Source organism: Bos indicus x Bos taurus, chromosome 15, assembly GCF_003369695.1.
Source record: "Bos indicus x Bos taurus breed Angus x Brahman F1 hybrid chromosome 15, Bos_hybrid_MaternalHap_v2.0, whole genome shotgun sequence".
Lineage (NCBI taxonomy): Eukaryota > Metazoa > Chordata > Mammalia > Artiodactyla > Bovidae > Bos > Bos indicus x Bos taurus.
The window spans coordinates 5108667-5132149 of NC_040090.1; the positions used below are offsets into that span (position 1 = coordinate 5108667).

General features: G+C 39.8%; 1 protein-coding gene across 2 annotated transcripts in view; it reads left to right on the forward strand.

Moving 5' to 3' along the window:
- LOC113905286 (fatty acid desaturase 2-like protein FADS2P1) overlaps window positions 1–23483 on the forward strand; it is a 45075-nt gene that overhangs the window by 13541 nt on the left and 8051 nt on the right. For both annotated transcript variants that reach the window (XM_027562325.1, XM_027562326.1), the window contains exons 3-6: window positions 9442–9639; window positions 11761–11862; window positions 18443–18568; window positions 21607–21667. In XM_027562325.1, coding sequence (XP_027418126.1) covers window positions 9442–9639; window positions 11761–11862; window positions 18443–18568; window positions 21607–21667 — 487 coding nt within the window. The remainder of the gene's footprint in view (window positions 1–9441; window positions 9640–11760; window positions 11863–18442; window positions 18569–21606; window positions 21668–23483) is intronic.

Consider the following 23483-nt stretch of genomic DNA (forward strand, 5'->3'; position numbering starts at 1 on the left):
GGAGTGGGTTTCCATTTCCTTCTCCAATGCATGAAAGTGAAAAGGGAAAGTGAAGTCTCTTAGTCGTGTCCAACTCTGTGCGACCCCATAGACGGCAGCTCACCAGACTCCACCGTCCCTGGGATTCTCCAGGCAAGAACACCGGAGTGGGTTTCCATTTCCTTCTCCAATGCATGAAAGTGAAAAGGGAAAGTGAAGTCTCTCAGTCGTGTCCGACTCTTTGGGACCGCGTGGACCACAGCCTACCAGGCTCCTCCATCCATGGGATTTTCCAGGCAAGAGTACTGGAGTGGGGTGCCATTGCCTTCTCCAAATAGCATAGATGAGTGGATTCCAAATATTTCAAAATAATGACATCCTCCTGAGATTCTCAGAATTCTTAAACCTCTGAGAAACAAAGGAATGGGATGCGTGGCCCTGTGCCAAACAGTAATTCCATGTTTCTAACCACCTACTTCTTGCCACACAACTTACACATAACTTTTCTTTTTCCGTGACTGCTTATAATTGTTTGATGTTCCCTGTTAAACCAGTTTCCATGAGAGCAGAGACTATGTCAATTTTGCTCATCCCTGAGTCCTCAGTACCTAAAGGCACAGGATTGGACCTGTATTAGGAATTCCATAAATAGCTGTTGAGTCAATGATGTGACTATACCCTAACTATAGTTCTTTTTACAATTGGAGAAATTACAGTTCCAGGAGAATAAACTACCTTCTGAAAAGCAAAGAAGAAGAACTCCAGTTCACCTCTTCCTGGCTCCAAACTTTTGGGTATTCCCCACGAAAAGCACCACTTTTATTTCACCAAGACTTTGGTTGACTGAAAAACTGGCTTCAGAGGGCAGGGCCTCCATAAGACTAGACTTCACTAGAATGGTTGCACATAAAGCTTAGAGGGATTTTAGGCAATATTAAGCACTTCATTTTTTTTTTTTTTTTTTTTTTGCACTTCATGTTTTAAAACAGCTTACAATTGTACCATTATTTTGAAATACTTAGTACAAAGTGGTGATCCAGATATCACTGTGAGGCAGAAAGAATAAGAATTACATTTCCACTTAAAAAAAATGAAGAAACAAACTCACAAGGGGATAGGAGGGATCTGAGGAGAGAGGACTGGTTACATGCAGGCCCAAGACGAATACTTAGGCTGACTCCTGAGGCCCAGGTGCATCCCTCAAGGCTGTGTGTCAGGAAGCAACGCACTATACTGAGACGAGTGGGCCATCAGGCAGACAGCCTGGACACATAGCCCGGTTCCTATGACAAGGTGTAGGAGCCGAGATGCCGTTGTTTGGTCAGTGAGTCATGTCTGACTCTTTGTAACCCTGTGAACTGCAGCATGCCAGGCTTCCATGTTCCTACACTATCTCCCAGAATTTGCTCGAACTCATGTCCACTGAGTCCATGATGCCATCCAACCATCTCATCCTCTGTCACCCTCTGCTCTTCCCGCCCTCAACCTTTCCAGGCACCAGGGTCTTTTCCAATGAGTTGGTTCTTCCTATCAGGTGGCCAATGTATTGGAGCTTCAGCTTAACCATCAGTCATTTCAATGCAAATTCAGGGTTGATTTCCTATAGTGCTGACAGGTTTGATCTCCATGCTGTCCAAGGGACACTCAAGAGTTTTTTCCAACACCACAGTTCAAAAGCAACAATTCTTTGATGCTCAGCCTTCTTTCATGTCCAACTCTCACATCCATATATGACTACTGGAAAACCCATATCTTTGACTATATGGACCTTTGTTGGCAAAGTAATGTCTCTGCTTTTTAATCTGCTATTTAGGTTTGTCACTGCTTTTCTTCCAAGGAGCAAGCATCTTTTAATTTCATGGCTGCAGTCACCAGCTGCAGTGACTTTTGGAGCCCAAGAAAATAAAGTCTATCACTGTTTATATTTTTCCCCATATATTTGCCATAAAGTAATTGGACTGAATGCCATGATCTTCATTTTTTGAATGTTGAGTTTGAAGCCAGCTTTTTTACCCTCCTCTTTCACCTTCATCAACAGACTCTTTAGTTCCTCTTCACTTTCTGCCATTAGAGCGGTATGATCTTATCTGAAGTTGTTGATATTTCTCCCAGCAATTTTGATTCCAGCTTCTGCTTCATCCAGTACAGCATTTCACATGATGTACTCTGCATATAATTTAAATATGCAGGGTGACAATATACAGCCTTGACATACTCCTTTCCCAATTTGGAACCAGTCCATTGTTCCAAGTCTGGTTCGAACTGTTACTTCTTGACCTGTGTACAGGTTTTTCAGGAGGCAGGAAAGATGGTCTAGTACTCCCATCTCGTTAAGAGTTTTCCACGGATTGTTGTGATAAACAAAGGGTCAGAAGAAACAATAAACCCAGAGGAAGCAGTGAAGTCAGTGAAGCCAGTTTTTTGTTTTTTTTTTTTTTTAATTCTCTTGCTTTTTCTATGATCAAACAGATATTGGTAATTTGATTTTTTGGTTCCTCTTCCTATTTTAAATTCAACTTGTATATTTGGAAGTTCTCAGTTCATGTACTGTTGAAGCCTAGTTTGAAAGATTTTGAGCATTACCTTGCTAGCATGTGTAATGAGAGCAATTATGTGGTACTTTGAATGTTCTTTGGTACTGCCCTTCTTTGGGATTGGAATGAAAATTGATTGTTCAAGTCCTGTGACCACTGCTGAGTTTTCCAAATTTGCTAGCATATCGAGTGTAACACTATAATAGCATTATCTTTTGGGATTTCAAATAGTTCAGCTGGAATTACACCACCTCCATTAGCACTTGTCAAATCAGTGGTTTCTAAGGCCCACTTGACTTTACACTCCAAAATGTCTAGCTCTAGGTGAATGACCATACCATCATGGTTATCTGGATCGTTAGAGCTTTTTTTGTATAATTCTGTTTAATCTTGCCACATCTTCTTAATATCTTCTTTTCTGTTAGGTCTTTACCACTTCTGTCCTTTATTATGCCCATCTTTGCATGAAATGTTCCCTTGACATCTCCAATTTTGTTGAAGAGATCTCTAGTTTTTTCCATTCTATTATCTTCCTCTAACTTCTTGCTTTGTTCGCATAATAATGCTTTCTTATCTCTACTTGCTATTCTCTGGAACTCTGCATTCAGTTGGGTTCACCTTTCCTTTTCTCCTTTGCCTTTCACTTCTCTTCTTTTCTCAGATGTTTGTAAGGCCTCTTCAGACACCACTTTGCAATTTTGCTTTTCTTTTCCTTGGGGATGGTTTTGATCACCAGTTCCAGTACAATGTTATGAACCTCTGTCCATAGTTCTTCAGGCACTCTATCACATCTTATCCCTTGAATTTATTTGTCACTTCCACTGTATTACTGAAAGTTCATACCTGAATGGCTTAGTGGTTCTCCCTACTTTCTTCAATTTAAGTCTGAATTTGGCAATAAGGAGTTCATGATCTGAGCCATAATCAGCTCCTGGTCTTGTTTTTGCTGATGAATACAGCTTCTCCATCTTTGGTAGCAAAGAATATAATCAATCTGATTTCAGTATTGATGATCTGGTGATGTCCATGTGTAGAGTCATTTCTTGTGTTGTTGGAAGAGGGTGTTTGCTATGACCAGTGCATTGTCTTGGCAAAAATTTGTTAGCCTTTGCCTAGTTTCATTTTGTGCTCCAAGGCCAAGCTTGCCTACTACTCCAGGTATCTCTTGACTTCCTACTTTTGTGTTCCAATTCCCTATGATGAAAAGGACATCTTTTTTTGGTGTTAGTTCTAGAAGGTCTGGTAGGACTTCAGAGAACCATTAAAATTCAGCTTCTTCAGCATTAGGGGGTCAGGGCATAGATTTGGATTACTGTGATACTGAATGGTTTGCCTTGGAATCGAACAGAGATCATACTCTCATTTTTGAGACTGCACCCAAGTACTACATTTTAGACTCCTTTGTTGGCTAGGAGAGCTACTCCATTTCTTCTAAGGGATTCTTGACCACAGTAGTAGATATAATGATCACACGAAGTAAATTCACCCATTCCCTTACATTGTAGTTCACTGATTCCTAAAATGTTGATGTTCACTCTTGCCATCTCCTGCTTGACCACATCCAGTTTACCTTGTTTCATGGACCTAACTTTCCAGGTCCCTATGCAATAGTGTTGTTTACATCATTGGGCTTTACTTTCCCCACTAAACACATCCATAACTGGGTGTCATTTCTGCCTTGGCTTAGTCTCATATTCTTTCTGTTGCTATTTCTCCACAGTTCCCGGGTAGTATATTGGACATCTACTTACCTGGGGGGGAGAGAGGAGGCTCATCTTTCAGTGTCATAGCTTTAGCCTTTTCATACTGTTCATGGGATTCTTGAGGCAAGAATACTTAAGTGGTTTGCCATTCCCTTCTGACCACGTTTGGTCACAACTTTCCACCATGGCCCATCCATCTTAAGACCCTGGCTTTGAAGGGCTTGGGACTGTGGGATATGAGTCTAGGCCAGTTACCAAACCTGTCTGTGTTTCAGTTTCTCTCTGTGTAAAATAGCAACAATAGAAGCAACCACATAAGTGCTATTGGGAGATTACTTAAAGAGTTAAAGGCATTTAAAGTGTTTAGAACAGTGTCTGAAATGTAGAAAATGTTCAATAAACTTCAGATACTATAATTATCATAAACTCAAAAGTCGCACAAGTAATTTACAAACCTCTAAATTTGCATCTGTGATTACCCAGAGATATGTATATAGACAATTAGTGTTTGAGCACAAACCTGAATGTCAGGAAGTACAGGCTAAAGTCCAGCTTCCATCACTTGCTGAGGATTTCACATTAATCACTCTTCTGGGCTTTAGTGATCCCCAACAGTATAGTGACTGTGATGGTAAAATCAGCTAAGCTGGGAAACACAACTGTTGTTCAGTTGCTAGGTTGTGTCTGACTCTTTGTGACCTCATGGACTGCAGCACACCAGGCTTCCCTGTCCTTCACCATCTCCCAGAGCTTGTTCAAACTTACATCCACCGAGTTGGTGGTGCCATCCAGCCATCTCATTCTCCGTTGTCCCCTTTTCCTCAAACCTTCAATCTTTCCCAGCATTAGGGTCTTTTCCAGTGAGTCAGCTCTTCCTATTATGTGGCCAAAGGATTGGAACTTCAGCTTCAACATCAGCCCTTGCAATGGATATTCAGGACTGATTTCCTTTAGGATTGACTGGTTTGATCTCCTTGCAGTCCAAGGGACTCTAAAGAGTCTTCTCCAACACAGTTCAAGCATCAATTCCTAGGTGCTCAGACTACTTTATAGTCCAATGCTCAATCTATACATTACTACTGGAAAAACCATAGCTTTGACTAGGCAGACATTTGTTGGCAAAGTAATGTCTCTGCTTTTTAAAATGTTGTCTAGTTTTGTCACTGCTTTTCTTCCAAGGAGCAAGCAAGGTTTAGTTTCATGGCTGCAGTCATAATCTGCAGTGATTTTGGAGCCCAAGAAAATAAAGTCTGTCACTGTTTTTATTGTTTACCCCATCTATTTGTCATGAAATCATGGGACCGGTTGTCATGATCTTCATTTTTTTTTTAATTTTATTTTTAAACTTTACAATATTGTATTGGTTTTGCCATATATCAAAATGAATCCACCACAGGTATACATTTTTGAATGCTGAATTTTAAACCAGCTTTTTCACTCTCCTCTTTCACCTTCTTCAAGAGGCTCTTTAGGTCCTCTTGGCTTTCAACGATAAGGGTGCTGTCATCTGCATATGTGAGGTTATTGATATTTCTCCTGGCAATCTTGATTCCAGCTTCTGCTTCATCCAGACCAATATTTCTCATTATGTACTCTGCATAGAAGTTAAATAAGCAGGGTGACAGCATACAGCCTTGATGTACTCCTTTCCCAATTTGGAACCACTCAGTTGTCCATATCCAGTTCTGTTACTTCTTGACCTGCATAAAGGTTGCTCAGGAGGCAGGTAAGGTGGTCTGGTATTCCCAGCAATTGAAGAATTTTCCACAGTTTGCTGTGATCCACATGGTCAAAGGCTTTAGCATAGTGAGTGAAGTAGATGTCTTTTGGAATTCCCTTGCTTTCTCTATGATCCAACAGATGTTAGCAATTTGACTGCTGGTTTCTCTGCCTCTTCTAAATTCAGCTTGAACATCTGGAAGTTCTTGGTTCATGTATTGTTGAAGCCTAGGTTGGAGAATTTTAAGAATTCTTTTGTTAGTGTGTGAAGTGACTGCAATTGTGGAGAAATTTGAACATCCTTTGGCACTGCCTTTCTTTGGGATTGGGATGAAAATTGATTTTTCAGGTCCTGTGACCACTGCTGAGTTTCCCAAGTTTGCTGGCATATTGCATGCAGCACTTTAACAGCATCATCTTTTAGGATTTGAAATAGCTCAGCTGGAATTCCATCACCTATGCTACCTTTGTTGGTAGTGATGCTTCCTAAGGCCTACTTGACTTCACACTCCAGCATGTCTGGCTCTAGGTGAGTGATTGCAAAACCATCATGGTTATCTGGTTCATTAAGATCTTTTTGTATAGTTCTTCTGTGTATTCTTGCCACCTCTTCTTAATATCTTCTGCTTCTGTTAGGTCCATATGGTTTCTGTCCTTTATTGTGCCCACCTTTGTATGAAATTTTCCCTTCGTATCTCTAATTTTCTCAAAGAGATCTCCAGTCTTTCCCATTCTGTTGTTTTCCTCTATTTCTTTGCATTGATGAGTAAGGAAGGCTTTCTTATCTCTCCTTGCTATTCTTTGGAACTCTGCATTCAGATAGGTATATCTTTCTTTTTCTGCTTTGCCTTTCACTTCTCTTCTTTTCTCAGCTATTTTTAAGGGCTCCTCAGACACCACTTTGCTATTTTGCAGTTATTGTCCTTGGGGATGATTTTGATCACCACCTCCAGTACAATGTTATGAACCTCTGTCCATAGTTCTTCAGTCAATCTGTCAATCAGATATTATCCCTTGAATCTATTTCTCACTTCCACTGTATAACTGCAAGTGATTTACTTTAGGTCATACCTGAATGGCCTAGTGGTTTCCCCTACTTTCTTCAATTTCAGTCTGAATTTGGCAATAAGGAGTTCATGATCTGAGCCATAATCAGATCCTAGTCTTGTTTTTGCTGACTGTATAGAACTTCTTTATCTTTGGCTGCAAAGAATATAATCAGTCTGATTTCGGTATTGACCATCTGGTGATGTCGATGTGTAGAATCATTTCTTGTGTTGTTGGAAGAGGGTGTTTGTTACGACCAGTGTGTTCTCTTGGGAAAACTCTGTTAGCCTCTGCCGAGCTTCATTTTGTATTCCAAGGCCGAGCTTGCCTGTTATGCCAGGTACCTTTTGACTTCCTACTTTTGGATTCTAATCCCCTATGATGAAAGAAAGCTAAGCACTGAAGAATTGATGCTTTTGAACTGTGATGTTGGAGAAGATTCTTGAAAGTCCCTTGGACTGCAAGGAGATACAACCAGTCCATCCTAAAGGAGATCAGTCCTGAATATTCATTGAAAGGACTGATGCTGAAGCTAAAACTGCAATAATTTGGCTACATGATGTGAAGAACTGACTCATTTGGAAAGACCCTAATGCTGGGATAGATTGAATGTGGGAGGAGAAGGAGATGACAAAGGATGAGATGGTTGGATGGCATCACCACCTAAATGGACATGAGTTTAAGTAAGCTCCAGGAGTTGATGATTGACAGGGAAGCCTAGCGTGCAGCAGTCCATTTGGTCACAAAGTGTCAGACACAACTGAGTGACTGAACTGAACTGATGATGAAAAGGACATCTTTTTTTGGTGTTAGTTCTAGAAGGTCTTGTAGGTCTTCAGAGAACCATCCAACTTCAGCTTCTTCAGCATTAGTGATCAGAGCACAGACTTGGATTACTCTGCTAGTGAATGGTTTCCCTTGGAAATGAACAGAGATTATCTTTCATTTTTGATTTTGCACCTAAGTATTATATTTTGGAACCTTTTGTTGACTAGCACACTTGTGTGATCTACTAAAGTTATTTGTGGCCACCAGCATTCTGATGTTCATGGGGTCTTTAGAGATGAGCCCTTCCAGACATTTCCCAGGCATTGGATCATTTAAAAGTTGTATCAGTGAATTTTGAAATGAATTTTTTGCTTCTAGGATTATGTTCATAGCTCTTTTTTATTAATATTTCAAATTTCTCTTTTCTTTTACATCTGAATAATCAAGTTTTCATTCTTATACCTTGGTCACTTTCTCAACAGTCTGAGTTTCAAACCCATTATAGTTATTAAGCTAAGGAGATATTTCTTCCCAGGCCTTTTACTGACTCTCGAGTATGTGCAAGTTCATAAATCTGTGCTAGCACTTGACGTACATACATAAGCACAGTACATGTACTCAAAATAAGGACTCCTTCAACCAACAGACACACACACTAATACCACAGGAGACCCTGTCTCATTCCTGTAGAGCTTCTGAGCATCTCACAAGAAATTCATCCTTTGAGCTAATCTAAGTGAACGCTATCTTTCATAAAAGAGTCTTTTGCACAGGCTAAATAGCTGATAACATAGAAAGTAACACAGATTCGTATAGATAGCAAAGTTCCCCAAAGTATAATCAGAGATCAAACAACACATTGATTTAAAAAGGCAGTTATTATTAATAGCTACACACTTCTACATATAAAACAGACAAACAACAAGGATCTACTGTTTGGCAGGGATCTTTATTCAATATACCATAATCTTATAATGGTCTACAATGGAATAGAATCTGAAGAAACTATATCTATTTATCTATATATGATTTGCTGTACTCCTGAAACCAATACAACATTGTTAATCAACTATACTTCAATAAACCTTTTTGTTTTGAAAAGCAGAAAATTAAGGGGTTTTCCCTGGCAGCCCAGTCATTAAGACTTCTCCTTTCAATACAGGGGGTGCAGGTTTGATTCCTTGTCAAGGAATCAAGATCTCACATGCTTCACAGCCAAAAAAACAAAAAACAAAAAAACAAAAAACATAAAATAAAAGCAATATTCCCACAAATTCAATAAAGACCTCAAAAGAAATTATCTGCATCAAAATTTTTTTAATTAATCAGTTTTAAAAAGAATTGTTAGAGTTATGTGTCTGTTCACTGAACCTCCCTCACCCCCCAAAAAAGAAGTATGTTATAAGTACCATAACAATTTGAGGACAGTTTACAAATCACTACTCATCTGTCTCTTCTCCAGGAAAAAAAAAAAAAAAAAATTATCATAACTTGTTTTAAGCATTTTGCTTTTGTTAATTTTTTAAGGTTTAGTTTTTTTGTTTAAATTATGCCTAATTATATTTATTAAATAAATATCTATTCATAAAATTAAGGTATCATGCATTGATAAAATAGATTAATAATTATGCTCATCTGTGCTTCCTCTCCACTGAAGGAACTAATTCCTTTCTTGCATGCTTATCTCACAGTCCCAGTTGGTGGAAGATTTCCAAGAACTGCGGAGGACATTAGAGACCTTGAATATGTTCAATGCCAACCTGGGGTTCTTCTTCCTTCACCTCGCCCAGGTCTTGATTTTGGAGGCCCTGGCTTGGGTAATAGTGTGGCATTTTGGCAGTGGCTGGCTTATCACAATATTCATTTCTTTTCTTCTCACGGTTGCTCAGGTAAGTAGGTATCTTAAGCCCCGGCAGTGGCTCTGTGGGAAGCCTCAGAATTTTTCTTCTCTCTTTATACTGGTGTCAGTGGCTGCCTGGCACTTTCTGGCAAGCTAAGTTATCAAAACCCACTGGGCCCCAGTTCTCTTATCTGTAACATGGGGTAACAATTTTTTATGGAAATATTCTGAGGAGAACTAAACAAGTTACTCCGTAGAGTACCTAGCACAGAGACTGGCATGTGGTAAATATCCTTGACAGTTGCTGCTCTTTGCCTGACATTATCCACACAATGTCAGTAACTGAAGTTCCGTTCTAGGCCATGTAATCTTCACCTTTGTCTTTCGTTCATTAACCAACCAACATTTTCAATGGTTGTTCAATGATTTTATTAAGACTATAGGCACATATGTGAACTTATTTTGTTTCCTTTTCAATCACTCAGTTGTTTCCAACCTTTTTTGACCCCATCAACTGTAACTGGCTCCTCTGTCCATGGATTTCTTCAGGCAAAAATACTAGAGTAGGTTGCCATTCCCTTTACCAGGGAATCTTCCTGACCCAGGGATCAAATCTGAGTCTCCCACATTGCAGGAAGATTTTTTACTGTCTTAGCCACCATGAAGAAAGGAAGCCCCACATTAATTTATACTGATATATATATATATATATATATATATATATATATATATATGTATAACTATTTATACATGCTGTTTCATAATAAAAGATTCTACTAAAAAGAAGTTATATATCTGTATTTAAAAAAAAAAAATTACCTGAGACCCTAGCCAAAAGCCTCATGTCACCAATACTTATCAATACACCAGTCTATGAACAGAATTTATTTATTATTACATGATAATAGGATGGTTTTTCCAGTGGTCATGTATGGATGTGAGAGTTGGAATGTGAAGAAGGATGAGGGCCGAAAAATTGATGCTTTTGAACTGTGGTGTTGGAGAAGACTCCTGAGAGTCCCTTGGATTGCAAGGAGATCCAACCAGTCCATTCTGAAGGAGATCAGCCCTGGGTGTTCTTTGGAGGGGATGATGCTAAAGCTGAAACTCCAGTACTTTGGCCACCTCATGCGAAGAGTTGACTCATTGGAAAAGACTCTGATGCTGGGAGGGATTGGGGCAGGAGAAAGGGACGACAGAGGATGAGATGGCTGGATGGCATCACTGACTCAATGGACATGAGTTTGAGTGAACTCCTGGAGTTGGTGATGGACAGGGAAGCCTGGCGTGCTGAGATTCATGGGGTCGCAAAGAGTCGGACACGACTGAGCGACTGAACTGAACTGAAGGATCATGTATTCTACCAGAAATGACAATCAGCAACTGGCATGTAGTAGGGCAATTGATAAATCCTTTGAATAAAACACAGATCTCTGAAGATGGCCTTCTATGACCACACTGTATTGTGGACACAAAGGGAAATGTACCTGACCCTGCCCTTGGGAAACAGTCATCCAGGGGAGGAACTGGTCATTGAAATATCTAGACAGGATACAAAGCAGAAGGAAAAGAAACAAGCATGTGCTGTTGGAGCAGAAAGAGGCATCTAATTCTAATTGAGGCAATTGGAGATGATTTCATGGAGAATTAACATCAGTGTTAATTACAAAATTTTATCTGCTCATTTTTTTCTTGAAAAGTCAACTTGCTTTATTCTTTGAAAAGCAACTTTTGAAATCAAGAAAGGAAACAAATATTTGACTGCTTAGCATTATCAGGAATTTTACATGTATTTTGGCTGCAAAACAGCTGAATGAGCAAGATATATTATAATCCCTGCTTCTCAAAGAACTGAGTTCAGAGGTACCGACTAGCTTGCCAAGAGTTGTATAACTTGTAAAGTGGTGAAGGACAGTTTAGAGCCCTAGTCAGCCTGACTACAAAGACATCCTCCTTCCATTCCACACTGGAAGATTTTGACAGTGGAGAGAAGAGTATTGTCGGCTAACAGAACCAAAAGGCACAGAGACGGGAAAGAACACAGCAAGTGTGACAGATACACATAGAGATCGCTCAATATTCCCATGGGTTCCCAAATCTACCAGTGGGCTCACTTACTACTTTCTTCTTAATTTATCAACTTCTCTGACAGTAACCCTATCTCTTCTAGGCTCAGGGTTCATTTCTGCAGCATGACACAGGACACCTATGCATATTTAAGAAGCCCAAGTGGAACCGCCTGATGCAAAAATTTGTGATGAGTCATCTCAAGGTACATAATGTTCCAGGAGTATGATGGGATTCTGAAAGTCATTTAACTAAGCAGTGGTTTCTACATACACTTATCAGCAAAGGATGTTACTACACACCCCACAAGTAGACGTAAATATACTAACAATGTAGTGACTATATACACACACACATAACTTTATAACATATGTGCTAAAATTAAATTTTTAAATGTTTCGGAGAAAAGGTTAATTTTTATTTAAGAAGTTCTGTTTTTTCTTAGCCAATAAACTATTTGGCCCAATCCCTGGTACACCATTAAAGAACCATCTCTCAGGAGATATACCCTATAAAGTCATGAGTAGAGATATTCTTAGAAGGGGTCTGGACATGTACTTCTGGGAGGCTAGGGGAATCCAGAAAACCATTTAATCCTGGGAGGATGATTTATAAATAAAAGAAAATATGCAGAATAGATAAAAGTTTAACAAAAGAGAGAAACCACGGAAAGTTAGATGGCTCTGTTTAAGAGTTGAGGGTTGCAAAACCCAGATTGCTGGAAAAAGCGAGGGCAGTTGGTCTTATCCCCCTCAAATATGCTCCAGGAGGACAGGAACACTATCCTATGCACCCCTGAAATGCAGTGCCTAACAGAGTGCCTAACACACAGTAGGCCTTCAATAAGCATTTGTGGAATGCATGAAGGAATGGATGGATGGATGGAATGATGGATGGATAGATGGTTAGAAGAATGAAACTAGATAATAGTGCAAGGGTTGATGAAAGTGGGTTTTAGCCCTGGCTCTGATAACGCTCACTGTGAAACCCTGAACAAGTCAGATTCTCTCTCTGGCTCTCAGTGTTCTCATCTCTAAAACTAGGACTTCAACTGGTTATAAGCCTTTCTATGTTGTTCTAGGATTTGGTGAGAAACCAAAGGACAGAATGATCTCTGTTCATTTCCAAGGCAAACCATTTACAATCACAGTAATCCAAGTCTAACTAACTCTGCTAGCCTTTGCCCTGCTTCATTTTGTACTCCATTTCAGTATTCTTGCCTTGATAACCCCATGAACATTATGAAATGGCAAAAAGATATGACACTGAAAGATGAACTCCCAGATCGGTAGTTACCAATATGCTTCTGGAGAAGAGAGGAGAAATAACTCCAGCAAGAATGCAGAGATGGAGCCTAAGTGAAAACATGCTGAACTATGGATGTGACTGGTGGTGGAAATGAAATCCAATGGTGTAAAGAGTGATATTGCATAGGAACCTGGAATGTTAGGTCCATGAATCAAGGCAAATTGGGAGTGGTCAAACAGAAGATGGCAAGAGGGAGCATCGACATTTTAGGAATCAGTGAACTAAAATGGACCAGACTGGGCGAATTTAATTCAGATGACCATTATATCTACTACTGTGGGCAGAAATTCCTTAGAAGAAATGGAGTAACCCTCATAATCAACAAGAGTTCTAAATGCAGTACTTGGACACAATCTCGAAAATGAAAGAATGATTTCTGTTCATTTCCAAGGCAAATCATTCAGTGTCACAGTAATCGAAGTCTATGCCCCAACCAGTAATGCTGAAGAAGCTGAAGTTGAATGGTTCTGTGAAGACCTATAGGACCTTCTAGAACTAAAATCAAAAAAAGATGTCCTTTTCATCATAGGGGACTGGAATGTAAAAGTAGGAAATAAAGAGACACCTGGCTTAACAGGCAAGTTTGACCTTGGGGTGTATGAAGCAAGGCAAAAGCCAACAGAATTTTGCCAAGAGAACACACTGGTCACAGCAAATACCCTCTTCCAACTTTATTATTCCTGTATATATTTCAAATATTTTCATTTTAACATGAAAGAAATATAAAAATTATTAATATATTTTACATTTCTTTTTTCATTCTGAGGCTTTGAATCTAGTATGTATTATATCCTTACACAACCCGCCTCAATTTGACTGGTCACTTATTAAGTGCTCAGTGGCCACGCACAGATAAGGGCTACTCTATTGAGCACTGCAGATCTAAAATACACATTAATCAATTTTTGAGAGGTGTCATATATTCAGTAAAAGCTATGACTATTGCTTATTCTGGTCATCTGAGTTAAATTCACCTACTCCAGTCCATTTCAGTTCGCTGATTCCATGAATGTCTACATTTACTCTTGCCATCTCTTGTTTGACCTCTTCCAATTTGCCTTGATTCATGGACCTGACATTCCAGGTTCCTGTGCAATACTGCTCTTTACAGCATCGGACCTTGCTTCTATCACCAGTCACATCGACAGCTGGGTATTGCTTTTGCTTTGGCTCCATCCCTTCATTCTTTCTGGAGTTATTTCTCCACTGATCTCCAGTAGCATATTGGGCACCTACTACCTGGGGAGTTTCTCTTTCAGTACCATATCATTTTGCCTTTTCATACTATTCATGAGGTTCTCAAGGCAAGAATACTGAAGTGGTTTGCCATTCCCTTCTCCAGTGGACCACATTCTGTCAAATCTCTCCACCATGACCCGCCCGTCTTGGGTTGCCCCATGGCTTAGTTTCATTGAGTTAGACAAGGCTGTGGTCCTAGTGTGATTAGATTGACCAGTTTTCTGTGAGTATGGTTTCAGTGTGTTTGCCCTCTGATGCCCTCTTGCAACACCTACCATCTTAGTTGGGTTTCTCTTACATTGGGCGTGGGGTATCTCTTCACGGCTGCTCCCGCAAAGCGCAGCCATTGCTCCTTACCTTCGACAAGGGGTATCTCCTCACCATGGCCCTTCCTGACCTTCAATGTGGGATAGCTCCTCTAGCCATCATGGTCAAACAAAAGAGTCCTAAATGCAGTACTTGGATGCAATCTCAAAAACGACAGAATGATCTCTGTTTGTTTCCAAGGCAAACCATTCAATATAACAGGAATCCAAGTCTATGCCCCAACCAGTAATGCTGAAGAAGCTGAAGTTGAACGGTTCTATGAAGACCTACAACATCTTTTAGAACTAACACCCAAAAAAGATGTCCTTTTCATTATAGATGACTGAAATGCAAAAGTAGGAAGTCAAGAAACACCTGGAGTAACAGGCAAATTTGGCTTTGGAATATGGAATGAAGAAGGACCAAGACTAATAGAGTTTTGCCAAGAAAATGCACTGGTCATAGCAAACACCCTCTTCCAACAACACAAGAGAAGACTCTATACATGGACATCACCAGATGGTCAAACCGAAATCAGACTGATTATATTCTTTGCAGCCAAAGATGGAGAAGCTCTATGCAGTCAGCAAAAACAAGACCAGGAGCTGACTGTGGCTAAGGCCATGAACTCCTTATTGCCAAATTCAGACTTAAATTGAAGAAAGTAGGGAAAACCACTAGACCATTCAGGTATGACCTATATCAAATCCCTTATGATTATACAGTGGAAGTGAGAAATAGATTTAAGGGCCTAGATCTGATAGATAGAGTGCCTGATGAACTATGGAATGAGGTTCATGACATTGTATGGGAGACAGGGATCAAGACCATCCCCATGGAAAAGAAATGCAAAAAAGCGAAATGGCTGTCTGGGGAGGCCTTACAAATAGCTGAGAAAAGAAGAGAAGAAAAAAGCAAAGGAGAAAAGGAAAGATATAAACATCTGAATGCAGAGTTCCAAAGCATAGCAAGAAGAGATAAGAAAGCCTTCTTCAGCGATCAATACAAAGAAATAGAGGAAAACAACAGAATGGGAAAGACTAGGGATCTCTTCAAGAAAATCAGAGATACCAAAGGAACATTTCATGCAAAGATGGGCTCGATAAAGAACAGAAATGGTATGGACCTAACAGAAGCAGAAGATATTAAGAAGAGATACCAAGAATACACAGAAGAACTGTACAAAAAAGATCTTCATGACCCAGATAATCACGATGGTGTGATCACTCACCTAGAACCAGACATCCTGGAATGTGAAGTCAAGTGGGCCTTAGAAAGCATCACTATGCACAAAGCTAGTGGAGGTGATAGAATTCCAGTTGAGCTATTCCAAATCCTGAAAGATGATGCTGTGAAAGTGCTGCACTCAATATGCCAGCAAATTTGGAAAACTCAGCAGTGGCCACAGAACTGGAAAAGATCAGTTCTCATTCCAATCCCAAAGAAAGGCAATGCCAAAGAATGCTCAAACTACTGCACAATTGCACTCATCTCACACGCTAGTAAAGTAATGCTCAAAATTCTCCAAGCCAGGCTTCAGCAATATGTGAACAGTGAACTTCCTGATATTCAAGCTGGTTTTAGAAAAGGCAGAGGAACCAGAGATCAAATTGCCAACATCCGCTGGATCATAGAAAAAGCAAGAGAGTTCCAGAAAAACATCTATTTCTGCTTTATTGACTATGCCAAAGCCTTTGACTGTGTGGATCACAATAAACTGTGGAAAATTCTGAAAGAGATAGGAATACCACACAACCTGATCTGCCTCTTGAGAAATTTGTATGCAGGTCAGGAAGCAACAGTTAGAACTGGACATGGAACAACAGACTGGTTCCAAATAGGAAAAGAAGTACGTCAAGGCTGTATATTGTCACCCTGCTTATTTAAGTTATATGCAGAGTACATCATGAGAAACGCTGGACTGGAAGAAACATAAGCTGGAATTAAGATTGCTGGGAGAAATATCAATAACCTCAGATATGCAGATGACACCACCCTTATGGAAGAAAGTGAAGAGGAACTAAAAAGCCTCTTGATGAAAGTGAAAGTGGAGAGTCAAAAAGTTGGCTTAAAGCTCAACATTCAGAAAACGAAGATCATGGAATCCGATCCCACCACTTCATGGGAAATAGATGGGGAAACAGTGGAAACAGTGTCAGACTTTATTTTTCTCGGCTCCATAATCACTACAGATGGTGACTGCAGCCATGAAATTAAAATACACTTACTCCTTGAAAGAAAATTATGACCAACCTAGGTGGCATATTCAAAAGCAGAGACATTACTTTGCCAACAAAGGTTCGTCTAGTCAAGGCTATGGTTTTTCCTGTGGTCAGGTATGGATGTGAGAGTTGGACTGTGAAGAAGGCTGAGAACCGAAGAATTGATGCTTTTGAACTGTGGTGTTGGAGAAGACACTTGAGAGTCCCTTGGACTGCAAGGAGATACAACCAGTTCATTCTGAAGGAGATCAGCCCTGGGATTTCTTTGGGAGGAATGATGCTAAAGCTGAAACTCCAGTACTTTGACCATTTCATGAGAAGAGTTGACTCATTGGAAAAGACTCTAATGCTGGGAGGGATTGGGGGCAGGAGGAGAAGGGGACGACAGAGGATGAGATGGCTGGATGGCATCACTGACTCGATGAACGTGAGTCTGAGTGAACTCTGGGAGTTGGTGATGGACAGGGAGGCCTGGCGTGCTGAGATTCATGGGGTCGCAAAGAGTCGGACATGACTGAGTGACTATCTGATCTGATTGCTTATTCTTCTATAAATGATTAACGTAATATGGGAAGGGAAGAAAAATTTAATATCTCAATATGCCCGCATTCTGCATACAGCAACTCATGTCTCCTTAAACAACCTATGCAGGCAAATGTCATTAAATTATATTTACTGAAGATGAAACTGAACATCAAAGGGTAAATAATTTTCCCAAACCACAGATGTGTTTATACATCCAGTGGATGCAATTAAGTTGATATGCTTACAAATCCTATTCTCTGTTAAAACCTTCAGATTTTCACTGAAAGAGAAAAAAGTCCCAAACAACTTAATCAGAGATGACATGAGTTCAGCATCAACTAAAATACTTTTGTTCTTTTATATTTAATGAGATCATTGAAACTTGAACATGTGATGATCAGAAGCAAGCCCCCATAGGAGATGACTTCAGATCCATGACTCTTTAAAATATTCATTGAAGTAGGAAACCTGGGGCCATTTTCCCCCCAGAACTAATTAGTTTTAGAGCTGAAATTTCTTTATTTATAAAATAAGAAGTACAGTCTCTGCTCTACCTAGTTCAAGTTTCTTTTTAAAAGGAGGACAAAAAAAAAAAGATGGAAAAACATTTCATTTCAATGGTTTTTATTCTTCTTCATTATCAGGAGTTGTTTTAACCTGGAATTTGTGTTCCTGGGTAAGATAATTATTTGCTGGTAAGCTTTTAGAGCCTCTAGGCAATGAATCATTCTGTGACCCAGGAATGAGGGGGTGCTGCATGTTCCAGGAATCCATATCCTAATTAAACTTTGGAGATGTAGGCAGAAAACTCGGATTGTTACTATTCAGGCGCTAGTCATGTCCGACTCATTGTGACCCCATAAACACAGCACACAAGTCTTCCCTGTCCATCACCAGCTCATAAAGTTTGTTCAGATTCATGTCCATTGAATCGGTGATATCATCCAACTATCTCATCCTCTGTCATCCCTTTTTCTTCCTGCCCTCTGTCTTTCCCAGCATCAGGGTCTTTTCCAGTGAGTTGGCTCTTCACATCAGTGGTGGTCAGTACTGGAGCTTCAGCTTCAGCATCAGTCCTTCCAATGAATATTCAGGGTTGATTTTCTTTAGTTTTGGAAAACTCTGATAATGAAAGATATTTCAGGAGACAAATGTTGCAGCTAATGAATGTTCTTTTCTCCTCAGGGCATATCTGCAAAATGGTGGAATAATCGGCACTTCCAACACCATGTAAAACCAAATATCTACTCCAAAGACCCAGATATTGACGTAGGCCCATTTTTTGTTATTGGAGATTTACAACCTGTCAAGGTATATTCAGAAATCCTAAGCACTAAAGAAATGTTTCAGGAAGTGGTTCTTGGAAAGGTCTACACCTTTGTTTTGAGGAGATCAGGCTGGAGATTCTGGTTTCAAGCATGTTTTCAGAGCATCTCTTCTTCTTTTAAGTCCAGGATATAAATTAAAAAAAAATGAATCTGGTGTTGTAAGAAAAGAAGAAAATGTGGAATGAATGACTTCATGATCTTAAAAGTCATTCAGGCTAAATCACTCATAGAAAGCAGGGCAGTACATTCAACAAGTGCTAAATCATGAAACATCTACATATTTAGTTATGTCAACTAATTCTAACTGTTGGAAGAAACTAAGCTGTTATTTTTAGTTTAGGTTCATTTTGGTTCATTTATACATGAAACTCAGTTCAAATGCCTCATAATACACAGGACCTCACCTCTAATTCAGACTTCTTAAGGAAAAGAAAAAGGAAGGTAAACTCCAGGATGTCTCAGCTGTTGACTTTCTTAAACCTCAGCTTAAAAACCAGCATGTAAAGATTATTACCAAGATGTTTATAGTCTGCTTTCAAGATAGAAGGCATAAGGATAACCAGATAAAGGTATCTTTGCTTAAGAGTAAATGATGGATCCTGAGAATTAAGTGCTTAGGAAGAGGCTTTATCTCCTTCTGGAAGAATTTAGGAGCTTTCTAAAAACAAGGGAGTGTAGCTTGGTCAGTTGCTGCGGGGAATTTGAGGTAACCAGAATTGTGCAACTTTCTTAAAATAGGTTTTCCCAGTTTGGGAAGACAACCTTCTTCCAATTAGAGAAAAGTCTCCTGCCAAGATTTAAAGAAAATAAAAGAAAGAAAGAAACCTTGACTGTAGTCTTCAGTCAGTTGTCCTTCACAATGACTCCACAAACAAGTCAGAGCTCTCTGAAGTTTGCAAACTCCTAAAGTGAAGTCATTCAGTCGTGTCTGACTCTTTGTGACCCTATGGACTGTAGCCCCCCAGGCTCCTCCACCCATGGGATTTTCCAGGCAAGAATACTGGAGTGGGTTGTCATTTCCTTCTCCGGGGATCCAACCTGGGTCTCTCACATTGCAGGCAGACTTTACAGTCTTTACAGACTTTACCAGGGAATCCCTGTGAACTCCTCGGCTGATCACTAAACTTATGACACTTTGACTTCTCTCCTCAGTCCCTCACAGCAATGGAGACTTGTCTCCCTGGAGTTCATGAGGCAGCCTGGCCCCCTCCAGAAGCCCCTTCTGTAAAACTGTATCCAGTTCACACTCTGCCTCTTCACAGAGGATGGAGACACCATCACTTCTCCATCATTCGAGAGACATATCCTTTGAGCCTTAGGTTTCTGTTTACTATAATTTTAAAGCCAATGCACACCACATTACTTACAATCATTTAATCTCTAAATTTAGTTGTTTTGCAACAAAACTAATTCTGATAAGCCCTAAATGTTTCTGTTCTTCCCATTTTACTGTCAGTCTTTCTACCACTTTCTTCAAACATTCATTCATTTAATGAATATTAATTTAATCATCTAGGGCCAGGTCCTGTGCTCATACTCTGGAAAAGTTAGACTTCTCCTTTGGAGCCATACTCAAAAATCAGTCCTTCACCTACATTTGCCAACTCTCCAAAGTTTCCCACTGACTCCCTCTTTCAAGTTTCCTACCACTTAAATATCCAGAAGCTTGGGAGTAACTGCAAATAACTATCATTACTTTATCACCATGACATTTATTTTTATTTATGATATTAAGAGGAACAAGGGTCAAGTCTAATATCCAAATAACAGAAGAAATATATAGAAGGGAAAGTATCAAAAGAATGGGAAAAGCAAAAAATTAAACACAGCTCACAGTGTTTTAACTGACTGAACATAAGGTAAAATTATAGAGGAGATTTGAATTATCATTCTTTCATTAATTCCTTCAACTAAACATTTATTAAGTGTCTCTTAGGTTATAGAGATAAACCATTACTTCTATGCCTCCTTTCAAGATCTTTGCTGCCTTTGTGCATTTGGCCACGGACTAAATTAACTAAGAAGACCCCCTAGAAAATGATTTAAATTCCCAGTGGTAAGATTATATATTATCAAGCCTTAAAATGAGTAAATCACAGCATGAGATCCACGATGGAATTAGAGGATGAAAGATGAAGTAGATACTAGAGGTTATGACTATGTGTTTTATTACATAACCATTCAACAAATATCTGTTAAATGGATGAATGGATACAAGCAGACTGAGCTTCAAGCAGAATTCTAAGCACATAGGTTGGAGAAGACATTGAAAACTTATCAGAAATATTTCTCCTCCATCACCATTCCATTCCACACCAGGGCAAAAATTTCAAAATGGCTCCCATGGGAATAATAATAAACTATCACAATCCCTGAAATCAAATGGAATAAACCATCCCTGCAAGAATTGCCCACATTTAAATAAAGAAAAAAGCACCACAATATTTCCTTTCCCTTCAGTTCTGGTTCCTCAGTGCCTTCAGTTTGACAGTAAATGAACTCTGACCAGATGGCTCTTTCCATAGAGACTCTACACACACACACACACACACACACACACACACACACACACACACATGCACACACACATGTGCACATGCACACAGACACACACATGCACAGAGACACACACACACAAACATATGTGCATACACACAGACACACATGCACACACACAGACACACATGCAAACACACACACACTCACGTGCAAACACACAGAGACACACCTGCACACACACAGAGACACACAGGTGTGCGCACACACACAGAGACACACACATGCACACACACACATGCACATGCACACACGTGCACAAAGAGAGATATACACACACACACAACCTTGGGTGTAATAACAGAAATCTATATTGTTCTTTTTTAAAAATGGTATAAGACCATTTATTTTATTTTTTATAATTAAATGAATACATTTATTTAATTATTTTTTAAAGTTTATGTACATTTTCTTTTTTTAATTTAAATATTGTTCTTACTTTAGTTTTATTCTCTCTTCTTTCAGTATGGCAAGAACAAAATCAAATTCATCAACTACGAGAAGCAGCACCTGTACTTCCATGTGTGTGAGTCACCAGGGAGCCACAATCCTTATCATCCCATTTCCTCGAAACAAACAATTGTCAAGCCAGAAGGCATGACTGAAATCCTCCCACAGAGAGATGATCCCATGTCTTGTTGTGCCTCAAAAAAGCAGCATGTTTTATTTCAGACTTACTTGGGTGAAATCTGAAGAGGAAAATAGAAGAGTGATTAGGCATTCTTAATGGGCATCTCATCACTCTGGCTACTGTACAGTGAAGGAGATGCTCCAAGAATGGATGGGAGGCAGGATGCCAATCAAGGGGTCTGGTACCTGTGACTCTCATCCTGGATAAGTGAAATACAATACTTATCAAGAAGAAAAGGATAGTGGTGTAGGGATAGGGGGAAAATTAGGAAAAGAATGCTCAAGCACTGACAGTAGGTGCCCGAAAAAGCAGAGTCTCATGATAAAAGTCACCTGTAGAGCTTCTGTGTGGAAGAAAGTTGACTGTTCCCACAGCTTACATACAGCTGTAGAAGGTATTTTAGTGGACAGATATATACACACACACACATAATAAGACAGATCTGGATATGTTCTAGGCTTGAGAGAAAATAGGGTAGCTGAATAATGCTAATACCAACAAAAATATTAGAAGCAAAAGTGATTTGCTCTTAACCAAGTCAAACTCATGATTGCTCAGGAAGAAAAGTTTAGGACCCCAAAATATGCTCATCTGAAACATGCTTACTCATTTGGAAAAGAAACCCAAATTAGAGAAGATTGCAAACATTTCCTGTAGATCAGTGGTTCTCAACTAATAGCATTGCTGCCCCCAGTGGGACGTTTGACAGCGTACAGATACTTTTTTGATTATCCCAACAAAGAGGGAGGAATGGTATTGACACCCATGGGGCAGAAGCCAGGGATGTTATGACATGTCTTACAGTACACAGAACAGCCCTGAACAATAAGAATTATCTGACCCTAAAATGCCAACAGTGTTAAGATTGAGAAAGTGTTGCAGATGTTCTGGCTTGCCCAAACATTGGCCACCAGTGGTCAACTGTCTCGTGCCTGACCGGGATGGCCTGTGAGTCCTTATTCTGAGACATGAGGCTCAACCACCACTGCAGCCTCTTCCAGAGTTAGAATTCTGAGGACTTATCCTAATGCAGTTATTCTCTTTCATGACCAAAAAGGGTTTGGAGGACACTAGTGCCCCAGTTTGAAAGGGAACTCTTCCAGCCCAGACAGATGTGTGTTCACATATGAAAAAACTTCTGGAGTGTCTTTTCTGAACCCTCCTCCTGTGTGTAGTGAAAGAATACAGCCTTAGCTTATGAGGAATGGATGAATATTGTAGCTTCACTGCAGAATGCCCAGCTTACAAACCACATCGTCCTCAGGAGCTGTTTCATTTTGTCATTTTCTTTCAAATGTCTTCAGTGTAGTATGACAGGTACAAATGAGTCATACTCAACCTGTCAGAGAGAGATGAGGCTTGACATTTCATAAAGGTGGCAAAACAGCTTTCATGCAGATTGCTGTAGTAGGGAAAGGTAATTCAGTATAGGCTGAGCTCAACTTGCCAGAAATGAAAGGTGGGAGACTTTTAAAACACAGGAACATGCTAAAGGAAATTAGTGAAAGAGGATAAAGGGAGGGGAAGCTGGTCATGTGGTTAAGCCACGTGTGTCTTCTCACTGGTGCTTATCAAAGTCAAACTCCTACCCTCCCAGAGGCTGCAGGACAGAGCCCAATCCTCAAAGATTGTACTTCAAAGGGATGACTCCCAAGTCCTTGAGAAAAACACTCTGGATCAGGGACAATCCATCCCAGAGGGACACAGTAAG